This window comes from Electrophorus electricus, chromosome 6 (assembly GCF_041902795.1).
Source record: "Electrophorus electricus isolate QZ-2024a chromosome 6, ASM4190279v1, whole genome shotgun sequence".
In the NCBI taxonomy this organism is placed as follows: domain Eukaryota; kingdom Metazoa; phylum Chordata; class Actinopteri; order Gymnotiformes; family Gymnotidae; genus Electrophorus; species Electrophorus electricus.
Window position 1 is genome coordinate 29,196,742 of NC_137502.1, and position 19,878 is coordinate 29,216,619.

Sequence of the window (19,878 nt, forward strand, 5' to 3'; positions counted from 1 at the left end):
GCACCTGTGTGAATCCCACAAGGCATCCCAGTCAAATCAAAAAGCTCATGTCCTGCAACTCTACAAATAAGTAATACACATGAAAACAAGTATCAGTAAATATTTAGGACTGGGCACCTGTTTTAGACAAGATACACAACATCTTAATGATGATGGAATTCCTTTAAGATGTCGAAGAGTAAGTTTACTGTTATTTATTTTTCTGAAGGAGCCCGTAAAGGCAGTTACATGCTGTCGCTCTGGCCTTCGGTAGCGCTCGTCTGGTCTAGTGTACACGGTGCTCTCACTTTGACATTACGTGCAGACACTCTGGCCTTCGGTAGGGCTCGTCTGCTCTGCTCTTAGAAGTGCTCCCAGTTTGACATTATCTGCGAGTGTGCACAGCCGAGGACGACTCCATTGCCCGGATTGCTACAGCTGCTGTTGCACCAGCACTTCCGCTCCGCGAGAGGCGAAAGACACGCGTCCAGGCGACGGAAGAGGCTCACACAGAGACACAAAGAAAGGTAGCGAAAGAGTAACGCTTAAATGTTGTTGTGCGTGTGTTTGTGCGTGTTTAAGTGGTATTTAAACGGTATTTAAACGGGCGAAATGTCGGCTTCGCTTGCATTCCGTCGACAGAGCAGCGGACGAAAGCATTTAACCATTGGGGGGGAAATTAGGAGAGAATGGTCTGTTGTTGGACTGGCTTAGCGGAGATCAGTTGCATGTCTAAGGATAAGACGCCGTAAAGAAACGGAATGGTTAGAAATACTGGTGCCGTTCGACGGGTTTAAGTTGTTTTGAAGGTGTAGGTCACCGTTTGCTATCAGTAGTATTGTCTATTTCGTAGCGAAAGTTTCGTGAACTCGAGGCGAGAGGAATTGTAGGAAAGTGAAGCGATTCCCAAACGAATATGCGACATCGCCCAATCGATTTTGGTTTCTGCTTTAGTTCAAGCAGATTGTTAATGTGAGGAATCGCTCGTAATTCTTTGTGTATTTTGATGCATACTGACACACTTTACGTTCAGCTTTGCCATAAATACAGCCTTACGCTGCATCGCAAACACTAAGGTCAGTAGGCTAATCTCCCCTTGGGCTACTGTTATGAAATAAGTCAACGATACATAGACAGGAGGGAGTTTCAGGTTGAGTGGTCTGTTATTAAGTTCGCTGTGTCTGTTTCGAAAGGACGAAGGGTTTGTTGGTGTCCGTGTCTTGTTGGGAAAGTGGAGAGTTAAAGGTCACCCTCGCGCAGGGGGTTACAGATTGACTTGCTACATTGTATCACATTGTTCTCCGCGTGCTCCGTTCGTGTCGTTTGTAGCGGTTTGTTGATCATCTGGTCATCGCCTTTTGTTTTCCTCTTTTTGAGGTCGATAGTATGTCGGATGAGGATTCGCGTGCCAGCTCCAGTTCTTCTTCGTCGTCCTCTTCCTCCTCCACTCATCAGCCGCCGGAGAAAGACACGCCTAGCAAGAAACGAGAGAGCAAAGCCAAAATGAGCAATACCTCGAAACTCCTCTCCACTAGCGCGAAAAGGTAAGTGCTGACAGCTGTTGGACCGTAACAGGAAAAACAAGCCATCCAAGTGAAAATGCTGGGCAAATCTGAACACCATGGAAATGAATGGCGTCATCCATAAAGACTGACAGATTTAACGCGGTGTAGCTTATTCGTCCATGGTTAAGTTGACCGGGTATGTTTAATGATTGCACTCCTCCCGAGTTTAGGAGTATATGCTCAGAACACCTCTTCAAGAGTCCAGTTGTGTGTAACAGACAGTTACTGTCTGACCATTCCTCTGGTTATTTCTCAGCGGCTGCGCTGTACTGAAGTGGTCGGAGTTTTAAAAATATTGAGAAAGTTGAGACCACCCTCGGCTCATGAGTTATTTGCCTCTTTTTTTTTTTTCTTTTTTTTTTTGAAGAATTCAGAAAGAGCTGGCTGATATCACGTTGGATCCTCCACCAAATTGCAGGTAAGAGAAATAATTTAGCCTCTCCATTCAAAGATTTGTCATCTCTGTGCTCTATGAAGCCCATGCTGGAGGGATACTGGGAATATCAGACAGGTTTAGTCTGAGTGTAGCTAAAGGTCAGGCACCAGAGCTACTCTAGTGAACCTGGAAGAGGATCGGTAACCACACCAACTGAGCTGATGTAAATGGCAAACATTTTGGTTTTTGCTGGATGTCTTGTCTTGGCTATATTGTTGAAATACTCTGCCTTGGTTTGGATTCTGTTGTTTGTTCAGAAAAGCACTGCTCAGGTCTAGGTTGTGTGTTGTGTTGGGATGCACGTCTTGGTTCGCGTCCTGGGCCCATAACTAGAGGCCATTGGGACCTCACCATCTATGCCGCGTGGGGGTTTGGTTGCCTTGGTGATTAGGAGAAGAAGCAGACGTTGCATCCCTCTGAAATGACTTCCCGTGTTTGTTCCCACCCTGTGTTAACAATGTGCTCAATGCGCTATTTAGAAGTGCAACGTGTTTCCTGTTTTCCGACTGCATTTCCTAGACAGACGCTCGGACTCGAACCGTCCCTCGGCCGGCAGCGTTCCGTTAGGCGATACAAAGGGGTCGGTTTTAGCTGAGCGCTCTCCCGTCTCTGCCACAGAGAGCCCTCGATTTCTGTGTCCTGTCGGCTCTGTTGCACCCGAGTTACCTGACATGGCTCAGGAAAGGCGCTGGCCAGTTAGCAGTTGAGTCGGAACTGGGTGGGTTTTCCTGCTAAATGAAGCTTCAGTCTTTGTACAGCCCAAGGTACAAGACACAGCCTACATGCAGGCTATATTTAAATGATCTCCACCTCTCCCAAGCCATAGTGGGTGTATTTAAATCCGTAAATAGAAACAAATACAGCAAAAATACAGCAGTGGGCTATTACCCTCATAGAAGAGGTCACCTGTGCTAGATAAAGGCCACAGACACGGGGACACTTTTGTAAAAAGACAGCAGGCTACCCGTCGGCGTGTCTGTGCTAACGGCCTTAACTGTACTGGGGGCCCTCATCTGAGATAAGCTCCCTCTCCACACTGACAACTTAAGCGCCGCACTCTACTCGCGTCTAGACCTTGAGGTGGAAACTGATTACACGTTTAGCTGCTGCCTCTCGGACATCTTGCGCGGCTGGCTCTAAACATTTGTCTCGCTTCGTGTGTGTGTGTCTCAGGGAGGAAGGGGGGGAGTGTCAGCCGCAGCGTGCCTACAGCTCAACACCAAACATTTGCTAGATATGTATGTAAACATTACTCCGACTGGTGAACTTTCTCAGGTTGGGACCTTGGTTTGGTTTAGCATGCATTTTGTTGTCACCAGTAACTCTAACAGCTTCTGTGTAATTGTTTTCCTCATGGGTATGCGAGGACAAGGATTTGATCTTGCATGCAGTGAATGTGAACCTGGTCTGAGAGCAGTTCAGGGGTTGCCTTGGTGACTCTGATTAAGCCGGCGAGGTTTACCGGATTCAAAACGCCCGAACTCTGGTGCAGTCGGAGCACGTGGCCCAGTCGCTCGTGTTGGAAACAGCTGTATTGTGGGCCATGCTTGCTCAACAAAGGACCTGTGGGTCGATCCCCATGCGGGCTGCACGGCACGGTGCCACGTGCTGCAGAAGCCCACAGTAGCTGCACCCAACACCCAGGGTGAGGCTGCCTCTCATCACGCCCTGTGCAGAGAACTACTTCCCCTAGGCTGTTCGCCAAATTTGCTCGCTCCGTATTGGGCATTTTGTTTGTTTATTTTTAAGAGATTAGCTTCCTGTCTGCAGGTGCAACACGCGCTCCAGCTCGCGGCTGATCCCTGCGGGGGGGATGAGCCCGCGCTGACGCCGACACCCGTAGACCTGCGATGCCATTCACCATCCGTCTGATCCTCACCACAAGCCACTCTAAGATCTTTAATTTGGCAGGTTTGCTTTTTCACTAGAGGGGAACGGCTCCGTTTGTCATGTTCTCCTGCTTCCTTCAGAGGGAAGCATGCACAGGTCACGGTGCTGGTCTGATCCCACTTTCTTCTACATCAGACTATGGTCTGGAGCAGGAGTATACAGAATGCCGTTTCCTTCTTTTTTTTTTGCATTGTGCAGCTCCTCTAACGCATTAATGCGGGATGGCATGCATCTGAACCTACCTGTGCCTGAGGAGGAATTCCACAGCAAACACATTCCCCCTCTGACAAAACATTAGTGGCCTTCAGCCTGGTAGTCCCTTGTTTATTCCGCACTCCTTCCCTCCCTCCTCTCTTCCTCATTAAATGCTTGCCTGCTTCTCACCATACATGCAACCCCACACACAATGTTCCTAGTTCTACTTTTGGGGATTTTTGTAATCCTTCCATAGCACTTAGCACATAGCACCTTTTGTATGGTTACAGCTTGAGATCTTCTCTCCCTGTCCTGTCTTGTTTGATTTTCTTTCTGAATCTGTCTTTATTTTATGTCTATTTTACTTTCCTTTTACCTCCCTCCCTGTCCCCCCCCCCCCCCCCCCTCCCTCTCCCTCTCCCTCTCTCTCCCTTGTGGATTTTGGCCTACGGGTGTCACTCTGTCACACATTCGGGATTCCACACATTCCACCGCCGGAGGCCGAGTAACGAACCTGGGGCTGGAATTAAAAACGCAGCACGCCGTTCTAATTGCCCGGCGGCTTCCCATTCGATGTGGAGTGCGGAGCAGCACTCTGAGCCTGCTGTTCCTTCACATGTCTTCTATTGCCCGACCGGCAGCTTGCTGCCCAGTAATAGGTGCGGTCACCGCCTTCATGGCCACCTGAGCAGGCGCTCGCCGTCTGTGTCAAGCCCCTAGGTGCCGTGACCCTTCATGTCATCACACTAATGTCTGTGGATGCTGGCCAGAGCAACGACGCTCCAAGGAGACACGATGGGTGCGGCAGAGCCCCCCCCCACCCCTCCGGAGCTGTCCTCGCGTACTGTTGGTGCGGAAGCCTTTAGTCGGATGTGGGGAAAAGCCGGGCTTTATCATGCTGTCCTTGGGAAATTCAGCAGGATTACATCAGAAATTCAGGAGTAATCTGCTGCAAGGCAATGGCGTTAAATCTGTTTTGAGTCACAAAGGGCAGGTGATTTGGCACCTTCCATGTTTCTGTACTGTTGATGGAGAGTCAAAACTTTCAAAATGGAACTTGAGAACTCATCGAGTTTTCTTATGTCATTGTTCACTTGGTGATTTGGGTTGTTGGGGAGTTTAATTGCTCTTTAATGCAGTAGTCCACTTGTGGCTTGTGTTGTATTCTCTTTTTAAAAGATGTCAGTTTTTAAATCATCTAAAATGGGCTGTGCATGTTTTGTGTATCCCAAGTGTGCGTATAAAACATGAATCATTATATACAGGTATTTAATTCCAGTGAGGAACAGTTTAGAGCAAAATGGATATGAAATTCAGTGTAGCCATATGAGTCTGAAGTGTAAATGAGGTCCTGTAATTGAGAATCAAACATGCTTATGTGAAACCTGAAGCCTGGTGTAAACACTGATCTGACAGCTCATGCTTTTCAAAATTGTTGAGAGATGTTTATCAAATAGTTCTCAATTCAATTTCTTCCTCTAGGGAAGTGTGTGTGTGTGTGTGTGTGTGTGTGTGTGTGTGTGTGTGTGTGTGTGTGTGTGTGTGTGTGTGTGCGCGCGCGTGCGCGCGGTCGGGGGGTGGTGTAAAACAAGCGTGTTATTTATACAAATGAAAGTGGTGACAGTGTGAGGGGTCCCGGGCGTTGTAGAATAGTTGCTCATTGTGCTCGTGCATTTGTCTGCGTGCGTGCGCGCGCGCGTGTTTTGCATGCGAGCACGGTGTGCGTGCTGGCCTTTCGGCCAGTGGTTCTGTAACTTCGTTGTGCTCATGCCTCGAGCACATACGGAGGGCAGTGACATAATCTGCGTGTCTGTGCGGCGGCTCATTCATATGCTGACTGAGGGGATTGTAGTGAAACATGCTTGTGCTCAGCTGCACAAATCTAAGGACATTTTGGTCGCGAGCGCGGGCCTTGGGCTAAATTTACAACATGACGTGGCCAATCTATTTGCACAATTATTTGCACATGTCAGGGAGGACTGTTTATATTTTTACAGCAGAGCCGTGACCGGTGCCAAACAGAATCGGCGGTCCGCTCACCTCGCTTTCACCGTCAACCGGGCGCCCCGATTCAGATACAGTCGTTTGATGTGCTGCTACTCCTCAGCCGCCGTTCGTCTGCAGCTTCGGTATTGCGCTGGCGTTAACCAGCGTGGCGAACAGAACTGCTGGGACAGCCGAAGCGAAATCCACGCCAGAAACGGGAGGTGCGATGGAAGCGGTTGAATTCGTGTCAGCTTCTGCAATGCTAATGCGCTTTTTTTATCTCCCTCGGCAAATAAAACGAATCACTCTTTGTTTGTTAGTTTGGGGAACGTTTTATGGGGCCTATTATCTTATCCTGTATCAATCGTTACGTTCACCTTTGGTATATGCCGAAGAATGAGCCCGGGGTGGGTTTCTCGCGGGCGGGCCACTGAACGGCAATGTTTGGTGGTGGTTGGCGTTTTTTTCTTTGAGCTGATAGTCTTGCACTTTATGGTTAGAACATAAAGATAGCAATCCGCCAGTGGTCATGCAAGAGGGTTTTGTGACCTTTTTGTATCTCTGGTATTAACCTACATTTTACGGTTTGAAAAGGCGAAATTATTATGATAAAGCTATTAAAGATTTTACAGGCTGCTAAAATTGCATGTTTAAAAGTGGGTTTAAATTGGGAAATGCGGTTGCTCCCTGCTGACGAATTGGGATAACCACACAGTGACACAAATGAGGGCATGTTATTTCCTTGTAACTTGGTTAAATTCAGGTCTGCGTGACTTTTAACAAATACTGTGAAAATGTTTCTGATTTGTGAGAGAACACACACACAGAGCCATCACATCTGGGTTTGGTCAGCATGTCCACACCAGAAATTTGGCATTTAAGACTTCATTTTTGAGTACTGCAGTTGTAACCAGGAATGCTTGACTGAAGGAACAGACTCCAAAATTCTACGCATTGTATAAATAGGCAGGTGGCATTTTTGAAACAAAGATTAACTTACAAACATGTTGTAGAGTCCTAGTGGAATGTAATGGTGAAAGTAGTCATCAATCTTTTGTCTTTTCATGCAGTGGTTTTCATTAAGCTCTGAATAAAGTATTTGAGGAAACCATGTATATTATTACTGTAGTCATATAATCGTGTAAGTGAGTGATCATATTACAGAGTCATTTTAGTACTGTAGGGAGCGGTGGAGTCTTTGTTTTCCATATTATCTGTGGTGTAAACTGCTTTGGGGTGGGAAAAATGGTTTTGTGCAGTTAACACTTTTTGTTTGCATTTTTGCCTGTGGATAATGGATATTGATGAGAGATTCTTAGCTTTTAAGGAGATAGTCGGTCACTACCTGATGTGATTTGTTTTACCAAATAGAACTGTGAACTTTTTTCCTGTGCATGGAATGTTGTATATTCCTTTATCAATTCACAATAATGTGCCTTTCTGTGCATCATCTATGAGTCATTCGCTAAAATCAGATCCTAAAGTCTAGCTAATGCCTCAGCTAGTGTGGCAGCAAATTGCTTGATGCTAACATTCTGTCAATTTTAATCTTGCTCCTTGGGTTTCCAGCGCCGGCCCAAAAGGAGACAACATCTATGAGTGGAGGTCGACCATCCTGGGCCCTCCGGGGTCTGTGTATGAGGGAGGGGTCTTCTTCCTCGACATCGCCTTCACTCCAGACTACCCCTTTAAACCTCCCAAGGTGAGTAGTTCAGCCCCTTGCTCCTCTTTCTGCGTTGGTCTCTCCAGCGACTCTGGCTGCGCGTGGCTTTGCTGTTGCGTTATTTACAGAACGTCCAACTTTTTTTATTGGCTGCTTCCTACAACACGAGGAAAACGGTCTTAAGCCACAGCCTTAGCAAAGCCAGGAATTACTATAGCCTGATGCATCTCTGCCCGTGAGAGTGGTTGTGCAGACATGTCTTTGATAGACAAGTAAGAGTGGTTCTGTTTGGGAACCTTCTTTCAATAATCTGTAGTGTAAACCTCAATGAACAGTAGCATGTTCCTTTCTCCCTCTCACTGAGAACCAGTGAAGGCAAAGGGAAGTGAGAAAGCAGGGTATGTGTAACCTAGGAAACGTTATCAGTAGGCTGGCTGTCACTAATGACCTTGTGGCAGACATCCATTGCTACTTACTGGAAAACAGTGAGCACACCATATCCAGTAAATGGAGTGGAAGTTTGGGATAAATTTGACTACTCTCCACTCCTGGATCTTCAGCAGGGGGTGGGGTGGGTGGGGGGGGGTCTTCCCTTCTTTCAAAGTTTTGCATTCACTAATCAATCCAGTCATTCAATTAAAATCCAGTTGTGTTCTCAGCAAACTTCTGGGAGTTCCCATCAAACTGACACAAGATGCACACACGTCTGCCCCCTAAGACGAAAGCTGAAGGCGCGTTCTGTTTTCCTAAGGTGACGTTCCGCACGCGGATCTACCACTGCAACATCAACAGTCAGGGTGTGATCTGCCTGGACATCCTGAAGGACAACTGGAGCCCCGCCCTCACCATCTCCAAGGTGCTGCTGTCAATCTGCTCCCTCCTCACAGACTGCAACCCTGGTAAGACACACCCCACTTTTCCAGTTGGAACTTGTTGCGATAAATAGTTCAGGCCATAATGGAAAGAATCCTTCACATTCAACAAGTTAGCCCAGTCCGCTGCTCTTGCGAGGAGATGAGAGGTCCCTGAAATGACTAAATTAAGCCTTCTTAATTATACTTTTCAGTAATAAATGTATTATTAAACCAGATTCAGGAAGTATATTCATGCAGAAATGACGAGGTCTGAAGAGCTGTGCCGTAGCTTAACTGAGAGGTAAATGTGTATATGTGGTCTCGGGCTAAAGCCGCAGCGTTGCCAGCAATGGCTGTATGCTGGAGCTCCGCCTGGGAGACCTAAATTACACCAGAGGAGGCCGCTCAGGCTGACTCTGGCAGTGCAGGTGTGGGCATGCATACAGCTGTTTGATGCTCATGTATAAGACTGCAGACACATACACACACACACACACACACACACACACACACACACACAGTGCCTCCAAGTAGTATTCAGCCCCTGCAGAGTTTGCAAATTCAACAAGTTGCAAATAATTTAGACCCTTCAAACTTTGAACAAGAGTAGCATTTATTAACGCATGCCTAAATATTACAAACAAAAAGTACAAGTTGCTCAATTAAGTTATAATACATTCTAAACATAGAAATTAGGGTCAATTATTATTCAATCCCTAGGTTTAATATTTTGTGGAATAACCCTTGTTTGCAATTACAGCTATTAATTGTTTTTTATAAGACCTGATCAGGCCAGCACAGGTCTCTGGAGTAATCGTGGCCCGCTCCTCCATGCAGATCTTCTCCAAGTTGTCTAGGTTCATTGGGCATCTCTTTTGGACTTTGATCTTGAACTCCTTCCACAAGTTTTCAATTGGGTTAAGGTCAGGAGACTGACTAGGCCACTGCAACACTTTGATCTTTTCCCTCTTAAACCAGGCCTTGGTTTTCTTGGTGGTGTGCTTGGGGTCGTTGTCCTGTTGGAAGATGAAATCTTAAGACGACCCCTCTTAAGATCCATGATGGAGGAGCGGAAGTTTTTGGCCAAAATCTCCAGGTAGACTGTGCTATCCATCTTCCCGTGGATGCGGACCAGATGGGCGGGCCCCTTGGCTGAGAAGCAGCCCCACAGCATGATATTGCCACCACCATGCTTGACTGTAGGGATGCTATTCTTGGGGTCGTATGCAGTCCCATCCTCTCGTCAAACGCCCCAGGTGTGGTTGGCATCAAAGACCTCGATCTTGGTCTCATCAGACCGGAGAAGCTTGAACTAGTCTGCCTCAGAGTCCTCCAAGTGATCATAAGCAAACTTTAGACGGGCCTTGACATGACACTTTGAAAGTAAAGATACCTTACGTGCTCGGCTGGAGCGGAGACCATTGCGGTGGAGTACATTATTTATGGTATTTATTGAAACCAATGTCCCCACCGCCATGAGATCTTCCCAGAGATCCCTCCTTGTCCTTGGGTCAGCCTTGACTGTTCGGACAAGCCTGGCCTCAGCATGGGAGGAAACTTTAAAAGGCTGTCCAGGCCATGGAAGGTTAACAGTAGTTCCATAAGCCTTCCACTTCCAGATGGTGCTCCCAACAGTGGAGACAGGTAAGGCCAACTCCTTGGAAAGGGTTTTGTACCCCTTGCCAGCCTTGTGACTCTCCACAGTTTTCTCTGATGGCCTTGGAATGCTCCTTAGTCTTTCCCATGTTGACCATGTATGAGTGCTGTTCACTTGTTTGGGGAGGGGCTTTTATAGTCAGAAAAAGCAGGAAAAAACAAACTATTAATCCAAGAATGTGAAGCTCGTTGTTCTTAATACTTGAGGTAACGAAGCAGAATTCTGGTGGTTTGAGGAGTTGAATAATAATTGACCCTCTGGTAAACTTTGCAAAAAAAAAACCAAAAAAAACAAAAAACAAAAAAAACAACAACAGAGAAATAACATTCTTTTTTGTTGCAGTGCATTTCACATGTCCAGGCCCACCTACAGTCCAAATTTGACAATGCTAAGTTAACTCCAAATGTGTAAACCTGCAAAATCTGCAGGGGGTTGAATACTACTTGGAGGCTGTGTGTGTGTGTGTGTGTGTGTCTCTCTCTCTCTCAAGAGATACAGACAGATAAAAAGGTGATTTTCTTTATCAGCATTTGCTCTACACAAATATCTGTGACTAACGTATGTGGCTTACCGGTAGGGTATCTAAGGAGATTACAACATTTTATGCCTTTTATAAAAAGGCAAGAAGTTTATAACAACAACACGACTTCCCTACATTACACTGTTGACTTTTGTCCCTCTCGTCTTTCTGCCAAGAACTGCACAAGCCATTTTAAACTAACTCCCACACCATTTCTTTCCCTGAAGCGGATCCTCTGGTGGGGAGCATCGCCACTCAGTACACAACCAACAGGCCAGAACATGACAGGATAGCCAAACAGTGGACCAAGCGCTACGCCACATAACTCCCTCACAGCGGTGAGAGAGAGAGAGAGCTGCTGCCGGGTCGTCTCTGGGAACTGGGCTACGGGTGGGGCGGGTGGAGAGGGGTGGGGCGGGTGGGAGTGGGAGAAGGATGTATATGAAGAGGAGGATGTAGGTGCAGTCATGGGGACAGAGAGTGGGGTGGAGTTTTATGGTGGAGTTTAAAGTCTTATTTCCTGATATTGTCATTGTGTGACTTTTTTTTTCTTTTCCCCCCCTCCTCTGACCCATGTAGAATGATTTGGCAATAATGGATTTTAATGTCTTCCTTTTTTGTTTTTCTTTTTCTTTTCTTTTTTTTGTTCTACTCCTGTAAAAATGGTTTCAGTTAGTGCTTCAAAAGGACGTTCATTATCAATCCTGATTGCTTGTAAAATGGAATCGCAGCATGACCTCTGGTACCATGTCTGATTGTAATGTATTTTCCCCCTCTGCTATTAAAGTTACATTGGATGTATGCTGCTGTGTGTCAGCGGTGATTATTTTCAACATCATGTCCAAATCATCAGCCACAAACCCATCGAAGACAATGACGCGTGTTGCATTCTTTCGCTGGTTGAGTGGTAGATTTATGATAGTTTCACCCATATGCATCCTGTATTAGCCTGCTGTAATTAATGCCAAAAAGACAAGTTCACATAAATATGGATATTACTACAGAATTATTAGCTTTGAAAAATCTGATGTAGTGCAGCAGCAAAATGAGAAATCTTGGCAGTCCGACGGCATCACATTTATTAAGATACGCTTTCCTTAACATATGTAAAAAAAACATGCTTTGTTGAAACTAGAGGGTTCACATTTCAAAATGCATTACAGAAAGAGTTGTGCAGTTATAGGCTATTTTAGTTGTGGTGTGTTCCATAAAGTGACAACAATAAATAAAAATAAATATCTCTAGTTGTACACAATTTTGGCATTCACACACACTTGCACGCTCCCACACACAGCTCCAAAAATTGTTTAGCACAGACTGAGCCATCACAGGGACAAAATACCTTTCTGCATATTGCTAGATTATTAGTCAAGTAGTACAGTACTGGGATAAAATGCAGAGCCAAGATCAGTTATGCCTTGTTAAGGTCTAGTACATTCAATTAGGGTAATTAAAGACCTTCTCATGTTGCTACAGGAATGAAACGTCCACACACAACTCTAACAGAGCACTTGTGGCAGTTGGAATAATCAAGCACCACAGATAAGTACCGTTGTCTTAGCCCTAACACGTGTAGTGCTGTGGAAGTCCCAGTCATTTGAATGCTTTATATTACGACTAGCATAATTGTGGGCCTGCCTTGTGAACCTCGACTGATGACCTTCATTGGCCCGGGGTCACATGTCATTGGAGGGCACGCCCTTGCTCTTGCGGCCGGGCAGGGGGAAGGCCGACTTGCTCTGGGGCTGTGTGAGACGGCTGGTGATGGTGGTGAAGGGCTCGATGAGGGAGGCGCGCTCCGCCACGCTCACCTCCCACAGCTTCACCTTCTCGCTGCGCGCCCACTGCTGCGCCGTCTCCTGCTCCACCTGACGGAGCTCCCGCAGGTCGGCCTTGTTGCCCAGCACGATCACCACCACCTGGACGCGGAGACGGGATGAGAGTCGCACGGTCTATAGCGATACAGCAGGAACCTACAGTATCTGAGAGATCGAATGTTGCCATTTGACACTGATGTGTCCAAGCTTAACTCTCATATGAGACTGATAGAAAAGTTTACTGGCAATGACACAAATCAGTTCCCTAGTTTGAAATGTATTTCTATTTTAGTAGTAAGATGCATACATAGCGAGCTGTATGAAACGTTCATCCTAAATCCGGTACTGTCTTGCAAACCTGTGAAAACGGGGTGAATGTTTACATCTTTTTACCAATGCCTTGTATTTTCATACCTCTTTTTTGTCCCTGGATTTGTCTATTTCCTTCTTCAAAAGATCGACTTTCTTAAAGGATTCCAGACTGTCGATGCTGTAGACCAGCACAAAGCCATCGGCCACAGAGAAGTAATGTTTAGGAAGATCCTGGCCGTCACGGAGCCCCCTTGTGTCATATAAGCGTAATTGCTCCTTCACTCCGCGGTCCGTCTCAACGGAGGCGACATAAATGTCTTCCTGGGTTTCGTTTGACTCAGCACCTAAAAAATAGAAACAATGCAGGTTAATGACTAATTCATATCAGAACTTTATTTCAGCGCAGATACTAATACAAGTAATAAAAACAAGATACCGGAAGTACTGGATAAAAGTAACATAAAATAAGGATGTGGGAAGGTGTGAATATATTATAAATTTGAGCAGCAATTATGACTTCAGTCATTTTACATTTCTGAAATGGATTATTCTTAACTCATCTTATATTCAAAGATATTAACCATGTGAGCTGAAATATTTATTTAGCCAAATATGATTTAAGGCTTTACAGTCACCACATGTAATGACTTTGAACATGCCTCTCTTTGAGTATGCTTGCAAAAAATTATGGTAATTTTAATACTGTGATGCTTTGGGGAAACCCTGTTCAATTGTTTTCTTCAGTAAGCTTCATTTTAAAGCAGTGGCTTTCAGTCTCTATCCTCTAAACTCCAAGGCTATGTTTGAAGTATCCTACTGTACACTGCATACTGGTCTGTGTAGTAGTATGCAGTATAGTGTCCAGTATACAACATATGCAAATGAACCACAGTATGGGGTCACACACATATGAAGGTCCCACCCACAACTGAAAGGATTTTCCACCACCGTTGTATGACAGGATGCAGTACACCATGTAGATGGCTCTGGTCGCATACTGGAATATTTGGCCGAAGTAACACATCATCCGGGTATCTTTTGTATACTGAAAAATTTCATTTTGGTCACATATTGAATAAGACATACTAATTTTGCACCACCAGTACATGAGTAGTATGGCGTAGGCAATTTCAAACATAGCCAAAGTGCTGCATAATTCAATGTACCCTGCCATAACCCCTGATTCATCTTAGCTGTTAATTATAAAACCCTCACTAAACTGAACCAGGCATGTTAAAACAGGATCATATATAAAAACAGGGGGATCCCCAGAACAAGTACAGAATAGTGCAGTACAGCAGGCATCAGTAACACTCAAAGCAGTTACAACTATATTTGTGAATCTGCCACAAAAAAAAGATGTGTCCTCTGTAAATTGCATACCAATTATTTGTTATCAATTATTTGACATCTCTATAATATCTGTGTTTGTAGAAAGCAAGGTTAAGCGAGTTGAATCTTTGCCAGTAAAAACATATAGTAGAATCAGCCTAGGCTGCTTCATTAACTTCACCTTTTAGTGATTTTACTCGCTTTGTCAAGATCTGACATTTGAATATCTTGGTCTATTGAAAGCTTTAATGTGATGCCACTTTTAGCAATATATTAATGTATTAACACGTTTAAAGCGTTTCATTTAATTTGCAGGATGACGAAAGATTATAACTAACCTACAGAGTGGTTGCCGTAGAGTAACTGTTCCAGAATGGCAGTTTTACCCACAGAGGCCAAGCCACAGACCACAACCTTACAGCCTTTTCCCATATTCGGGTGCCCTTGGAAAAATCCTAGAACAGATATATAACCATAATTCGACATCACGTTATATACTATCAGTAAAAGCCCGATCTAAAGTCGCTAGATTAAGTAGCTGGATACTGTAATCTGTGTGGATGGACGACTACAAATAATAATGGAGTTATTGTACCGGGCAAGATAAAATAGCCAGAGTGCATCTTTCAGTAACTAGATAATAACTCATACCCAACTAGCTAGCTAATATAAATTAATGCGAATGTATAATAAGATAGCTAGCTAAGCATAAACGTCTGATCATTTATGAAAAGGCTAAATTCATAACCAGAAATGTCAACTTTTATTAATATATTATAAAATGATGAAGAGCAAACATACCTTCTCTCACAAGTGCAACAACTGAAGCTAGCTACATATGCAATTTTAGCTTCGGTTACACCGTTAATTATTAAAACGCCAGATATGAAGTAACTGGATGGCTAGCGATAGCTATGCTAGCTAGGTAGCTAACCTAAGATATCTAACGCCGTTTTATATTTTTGTGTCAACAGTTACAATGAGCTAATCTGGCTAGTTGGCTAGGAACCAGAGTGCCTCTTCCTCGATGCATAACATAGATTCTCGTGGGAATATACAGAATCTACAAAAGGAATTATGCAAGTTTCGCTTTCATATTCAATAGCGCAATCCTAATAATCATATTTCGCTTGCACCCATTTAATAAACATTTCAACACTCAAACACACGATAAATACTTCACTTCCCGTTATGCATTTCACCGGAAATGTCGTCAGGAGGTTTTCATAAAGCATCCTGGGTACTTTTCTCTTTCTTTCCGGTTAGTACGCCATCAAGTAAGCGAGACATTTTCACATTTCTGACATTTAAATCCATTAAAAATCTCATTCCAGATAATGTCATCCGAAATGCTTATTTCTAATATTTGTAGCGGAACGCCATGGAGACTGGAATGTGTCACCATTTTATTGCTAAAGAAATCATTTCTATGCTATTTGTATAATAGATGCAATACATAGGTATTGCCAGTGTACACCCATTTCTCTTAATTGTAGCGTGAACTGCTTTAGGCACACTAATATGCACCACTGTTCTCACCAGAGTAGTAATTCTTCAATATGCTGCGTTGGTTTATCTTATTGTTAATCGGTGTGTCGTTGAGCTACCTAGCTAAGTTTGCTAGCTAAGATACATGTTGCAAGGATCCTCGCATGGCGAACACCTTTCCTGACAATTGACTGGCTGTCTAGAAAGTTATAGATGAAAGCTGTGTTGCTTATAAAAACTCATTGTTTACAAATAAGTATCATTCGCAACAAGTTACCATATAGCTATCTTGCTACTTGGCGATGTATCTGCCATTAGCGACTGAACGCCACATTAAGCTGCATCAAGGTATTGACTTTCCGTACCCCTTCAAGTCTGCTAATGCTAATACACTTCCACCGTTGTCGCCCCCAGATAAGGCATCATGGGTGCGTACAAGTATATGCAGGAGCTATGGAGAAAAAAGCAATCGGACGTGATGCGCTTCTTGCTCCGTGTCCGCTGCTGGCAGTACCGCCAGCTCTCCGCTCTCCATCGCGCTCCGAGACCCACCAGACCTGACAAGGCCCGCAGACTAGGCTACAAGGCCAAGCAGGGTGAGTCTGCGCTGTTCTTTTGTATTAAAGTTTTGGGTGGTTGTGCTGCCATGTGTATGTTAATTCTGATATAGATGCTTTGGTGTTCAAGCAAACCGTTGCCGTATTGTGGGTTATAACCGTCTTGTAGCCCTCTTGTATGGAAATAAATCCGCTGTTATAAAAAAGTAATATTAGGTTGGCATAGTTCTCTGAGGCGAGTGGCATGCTACTTTAGCATACTGAGCCAGTGAAATGTGACTAGCTAGCAGTGGTGGTCACGACTCTTTTTTTTTTTTTCTTGCATTTTAAGGGTTGTCCTGTTTATTAACGTTAGTTATGTGTTGTGGATTTGCTTGTTGAGTCTACAATAAAAAGGAGACTTGGGTAAATTAAAAGTTGTCAGGGGACACTTGGTAAGTAATCTCACACTGCAAGTGGTAAGTTGTTACCAGTTTTGTTCACTTTGCAAGGACGGCGTGAAGGCACTGATGACGTCCAGATATGTCGTGCACTCATCTTGTTGCTCGCCTCTGAGATGTCACCCAGTTGTCTGAGCTTCCAGCTCACGGATAATCGGAGCGAGACCTTCTAAAAGGTGCCGCCTGGATCAACATCACTGATGCCTTTGCCTCTTGCTCCCAGGTTACGTCATCTACCGTGTGCGTGTGCGCCGTGGGGGCCGCAAGCGCCCCGTGCCCAAAGGTGCCACCTACGGCAAGCCCGTGCACCACGGCGTCAACCAGATCAAGTTCGCTCGCAGCCTTCAGTCTGTTGCTGAGGTACGTCAGCTGTGCCTCAGCTAGCTTCAGTAGCTGATAACCTGCAATGGAGTTGTGTGAACGTGTGGTTCTTGGTTATTTACCTGATTGAAGGTGCTTTGCCACCCTGACAGCCAAGTCTTGGTGTGGCAACGGACCAGCAAAGCTTTGTCACTGAAAAGTTGGAACAAATATGAGTTTTTAAATGGATCATATGTGAATTTATATATAAATGGTCAGGATTTTAGAGCTGCCAAATAAATGCCAGTTTGTAATTGCCCACTTGTCCTGGCTAGATATTGGTGGGCTTTTTGAAGTGTTTGTGAAGACATGTTTAATTTCTATCCACAGATGATTCCCTGAAGATTCAGTATTTTTTTAAATGGAACATCAAATAGCTTGAACTAAAATGTATGTTTTAGGTTAGTCACTTGTGAACGGTCAACACATTAAAGTCCTGTGTACGTGTTGTACCATAAATGGCATTTAATGCCCAGATTCACTTTCTCTTCCGTCAGCAGTATGCTGCTGTTGCTAATTACTGATTTTGTTTTTTAGTACATGTCATATCTGCTTTTTGCTTTTCACGAGTTGCCTAAAATCCTTGACTTTTGTCTGTGCAGAAGCGGTTAATGAATAAGATCTGGTATCCCCCGTGCCTGCTTAGCACCCTTGGTTGTCAGTATGGTGACTCATTTAAATAATTTTTTCTTCCCAACGGCCTTCTCTCCTCCCCCCCAGGAGCGTGCAGGCCGTCACTGCGGAGGTCTCCGGGTGCTCAACTCCTACTGGGTAGGTGAGGACTCCACATACAAGTTCTTTGAGGTGATACTCATCGACACCTTCCACAAGGCCATTAGACGCAACCCCGATACCCAATGGATCACCAAGGCCGTGCACAAACACAGGGAGATGCGCGGTCTCACGTCCGCTGGCAAGAAGAGCCGTGGCCTGGGCAAGGGCCACAAGTTCCACCACACGATTGGTGGCTCCCGCCGTGCAGCCTGGAGGCGTCGCAACACCCTGCAGCTGCACCGCTACCGCTAAAGGGGGAGCTTCACAACTGTACATTTGTCAGAATAAAGTACCTTTTTATGGTCCATGTTGCTGCCTGCTGTGATTTATTTTTGAAAAAATTGGCTGCTGAATGCTGTGAAGTGGTTATTTTGTAAAGATGAGTCTGCTTCATTAGTGCATAAAAAGTTTGTCCGTCCCCGTCCCCCCACTTGGAGATTTACACATTGGTGTGATATTGAAAGAGAACCAGGTGTGTACAGTTGGAGGTAACTGGCATTCAAATGCTGTTCAGATGACATTTTGTTCTGCCATCATGCATGGATATTTCACCTGAAATGTCTAGGATAATCCTAGATTATAATTCATAGGTGTAATATGTGAACACTTTTAATCTGCAGTCTGAGCAGGTGATGTGAAACATGACAGGTTCTTGGATTGTGTATTTTAAGACATGCTAATTCTGATCCATGAATATTTGAATGCCTCAGTAAAGATATCTAAAGGGACTTTTTATGAGTAGGAAGGTGTTAACAGATCTTGGGTGAAGTTTTAAGCAGTGCCCTTTCTCAAAACTACATTTGTCTTCAGGTGCAGTGGGATGACTACTTTTTATCCAAAGGGTGGCACCCATTTTGTTCCCTAGTGCTCATGTCTGGGGTTAATCTTAGTTTGCTTTGCTTTGGGAGTTTAAATAGGCAGGACCTCGGTGCTTTTGGGCATGTTAACTGGAGCCTGGTAAATGGAAGTGGCTTTGCAATTTGGAATTGGCCACTAATGGGAAATGCTTTTAGTGTCAGTGCTCCTCTGAAATTTGATCAGCATTGGATACACAAACTGGACATTAACTCTAGTGAGGACCTTTGCAGTTGCCAGGGAAGCTTCCAGATCTATAAAAGTTTTGGCTAAAGTCCTGCCAGGATTGTGCAACACTATTCAGGTTATGTAGTTCAAAAGTTCCTTTCACTAATTAATTCTACCTACTGGCTAACGCTAGTGGTAAATCCAGACAATCCTTGGGGAAGACTTTTTAAGTTATAAACATGAAGTATCCACCTCTATAATATATGTTCTGGGAACTGTTCTATCTGTAATGTGGGTCTAATAACTATGCAACTTTATTGTGTGTCTGGAATATGGAGGGCACTCCGTGGAGTATCTCATGAAAGAAGGAGCTTCAGACCAAAACAAAAGAACAAACAGAAGAATTTTTAAAGTGTACATAGTGGAATAGTTTAGTTCAGGTGGAAGGCTTTTAACTATGCTTAAAATATGTATTTCAGTTTTAAGTAGCCTAATATATTTCTAAAGTGTCCACAAATGCCTGTATCTTAGACTCCATTAAAGTCTTCAGGAACTGTACAACTAGCAAATCCAAGATAAGTTCTGAATTTAGTTTGAATTCATTGTCAATATATTTAATTTGCCTGGTTAATTCAGTGCAGTGGTCTGTCTTTCAGTTTAATTTGTGTTTTTAAATTATTATTGCCCTCGGAAATTTTAGTACGTGACAAGTAGGATTGTTTACCAGTAAATGTCTATTTAGTAACAGCATATTTTGCTCGGTAACCCATATTGTACACACCCACAAAGAGAATAGGCCACAGAACATGTTTTTAAAACGGGTATTTTAAAAATGCAAAACCCTATTCAAGAGGATCTCTACCCACATACAGTTAAGTTTGTCATGGAAATAGTTTTAAATCTCTACATTAAGTGATTTGAAAATATTTTAAGTACATTAGTTTGTACTTGAAGTACATTTAAGTACATTACTTTGTCATCACGTTTATTTAACTTTTCGCTACTTATATTTCGCTATATATATTTAAAT

At 44.2% G+C, this 19,878-nt stretch overlaps 3 protein-coding genes across 5 annotated transcripts; 2 read left to right on the forward strand and 1 right to left on the reverse strand.

The window, feature by feature from the left end:
* Positions 1-377: 377 nt before the first annotated feature.
* LOC113568490 (ubiquitin-conjugating enzyme E2 E1) lies at positions 378-11,546 on the forward strand. 2 transcript variants are annotated; one of them, XM_026996698.3, is made up of 6 exons: positions 378-506; positions 1,357-1,523; positions 1,912-1,962; positions 7,621-7,753; positions 8,466-8,613; positions 10,973-11,546. In XM_026996698.3, exons 2-6 carry the CDS (start codon positions 1,366-1,368, stop codon positions 11,068-11,070), a joined length of 588 nt encoding a protein of 195 aa, XP_026852499.1. In that variant the 5' UTR covers positions 378-506; positions 1,357-1,365; the 3' UTR covers positions 11,071-11,546. The 2 variants fall into 2 exon arrangements, with proteins under 2 accessions (XP_026852499.1, XP_026852500.1); XM_026996699.3 differs by lacking the exon at positions 378-506 and adding an exon at positions 523-1,055.
* Positions 11,547-11,807: 261 nt separating this feature from the next.
* nkiras1 (NFKB inhibitor interacting Ras-like 1) lies at positions 11,808-15,362 on the reverse strand. 2 transcript variants are annotated; one of them, XM_027024628.3, is made up of 4 exons: positions 15,008-15,360; positions 14,545-14,661; positions 12,977-13,218; positions 11,808-12,664 (listed from the first exon to the last, which is right to left on the reverse strand). In XM_027024628.3, exons 2-4 carry the CDS (start codon positions 14,636-14,638, stop codon positions 12,422-12,424), a joined length of 579 nt encoding a protein of 192 aa, XP_026880429.1. In that variant the 5' UTR covers positions 14,639-14,661; positions 15,008-15,360; the 3' UTR covers positions 11,808-12,421. The 2 variants fall into 2 exon arrangements, with proteins under 2 accessions (XP_026880429.1, XP_035380767.1); XM_035524874.2 differs by having other exon boundaries at positions 12,593-12,727; positions 15,008-15,362.
* Positions 15,363-15,417: 55 nt separating this feature from the next.
* Positions 15,418-18,130, forward strand: rpl15 (ribosomal protein L15). The gene is made up of 4 exons (XM_027024624.2): positions 15,418-15,483; positions 16,109-16,290; positions 16,915-17,051; positions 17,772-18,130. The coding sequence occupies exons 2-4, from the start codon at positions 16,119-16,121 to the stop codon at positions 18,075-18,077; spliced, it is 615 nt and encodes a 204-aa protein (XP_026880425.1). The 5' UTR covers positions 15,418-15,483; positions 16,109-16,118; the 3' UTR covers positions 18,078-18,130.
* The last annotated feature ends 1,748 nt before the right edge of the window (positions 18,131-19,878 follow it).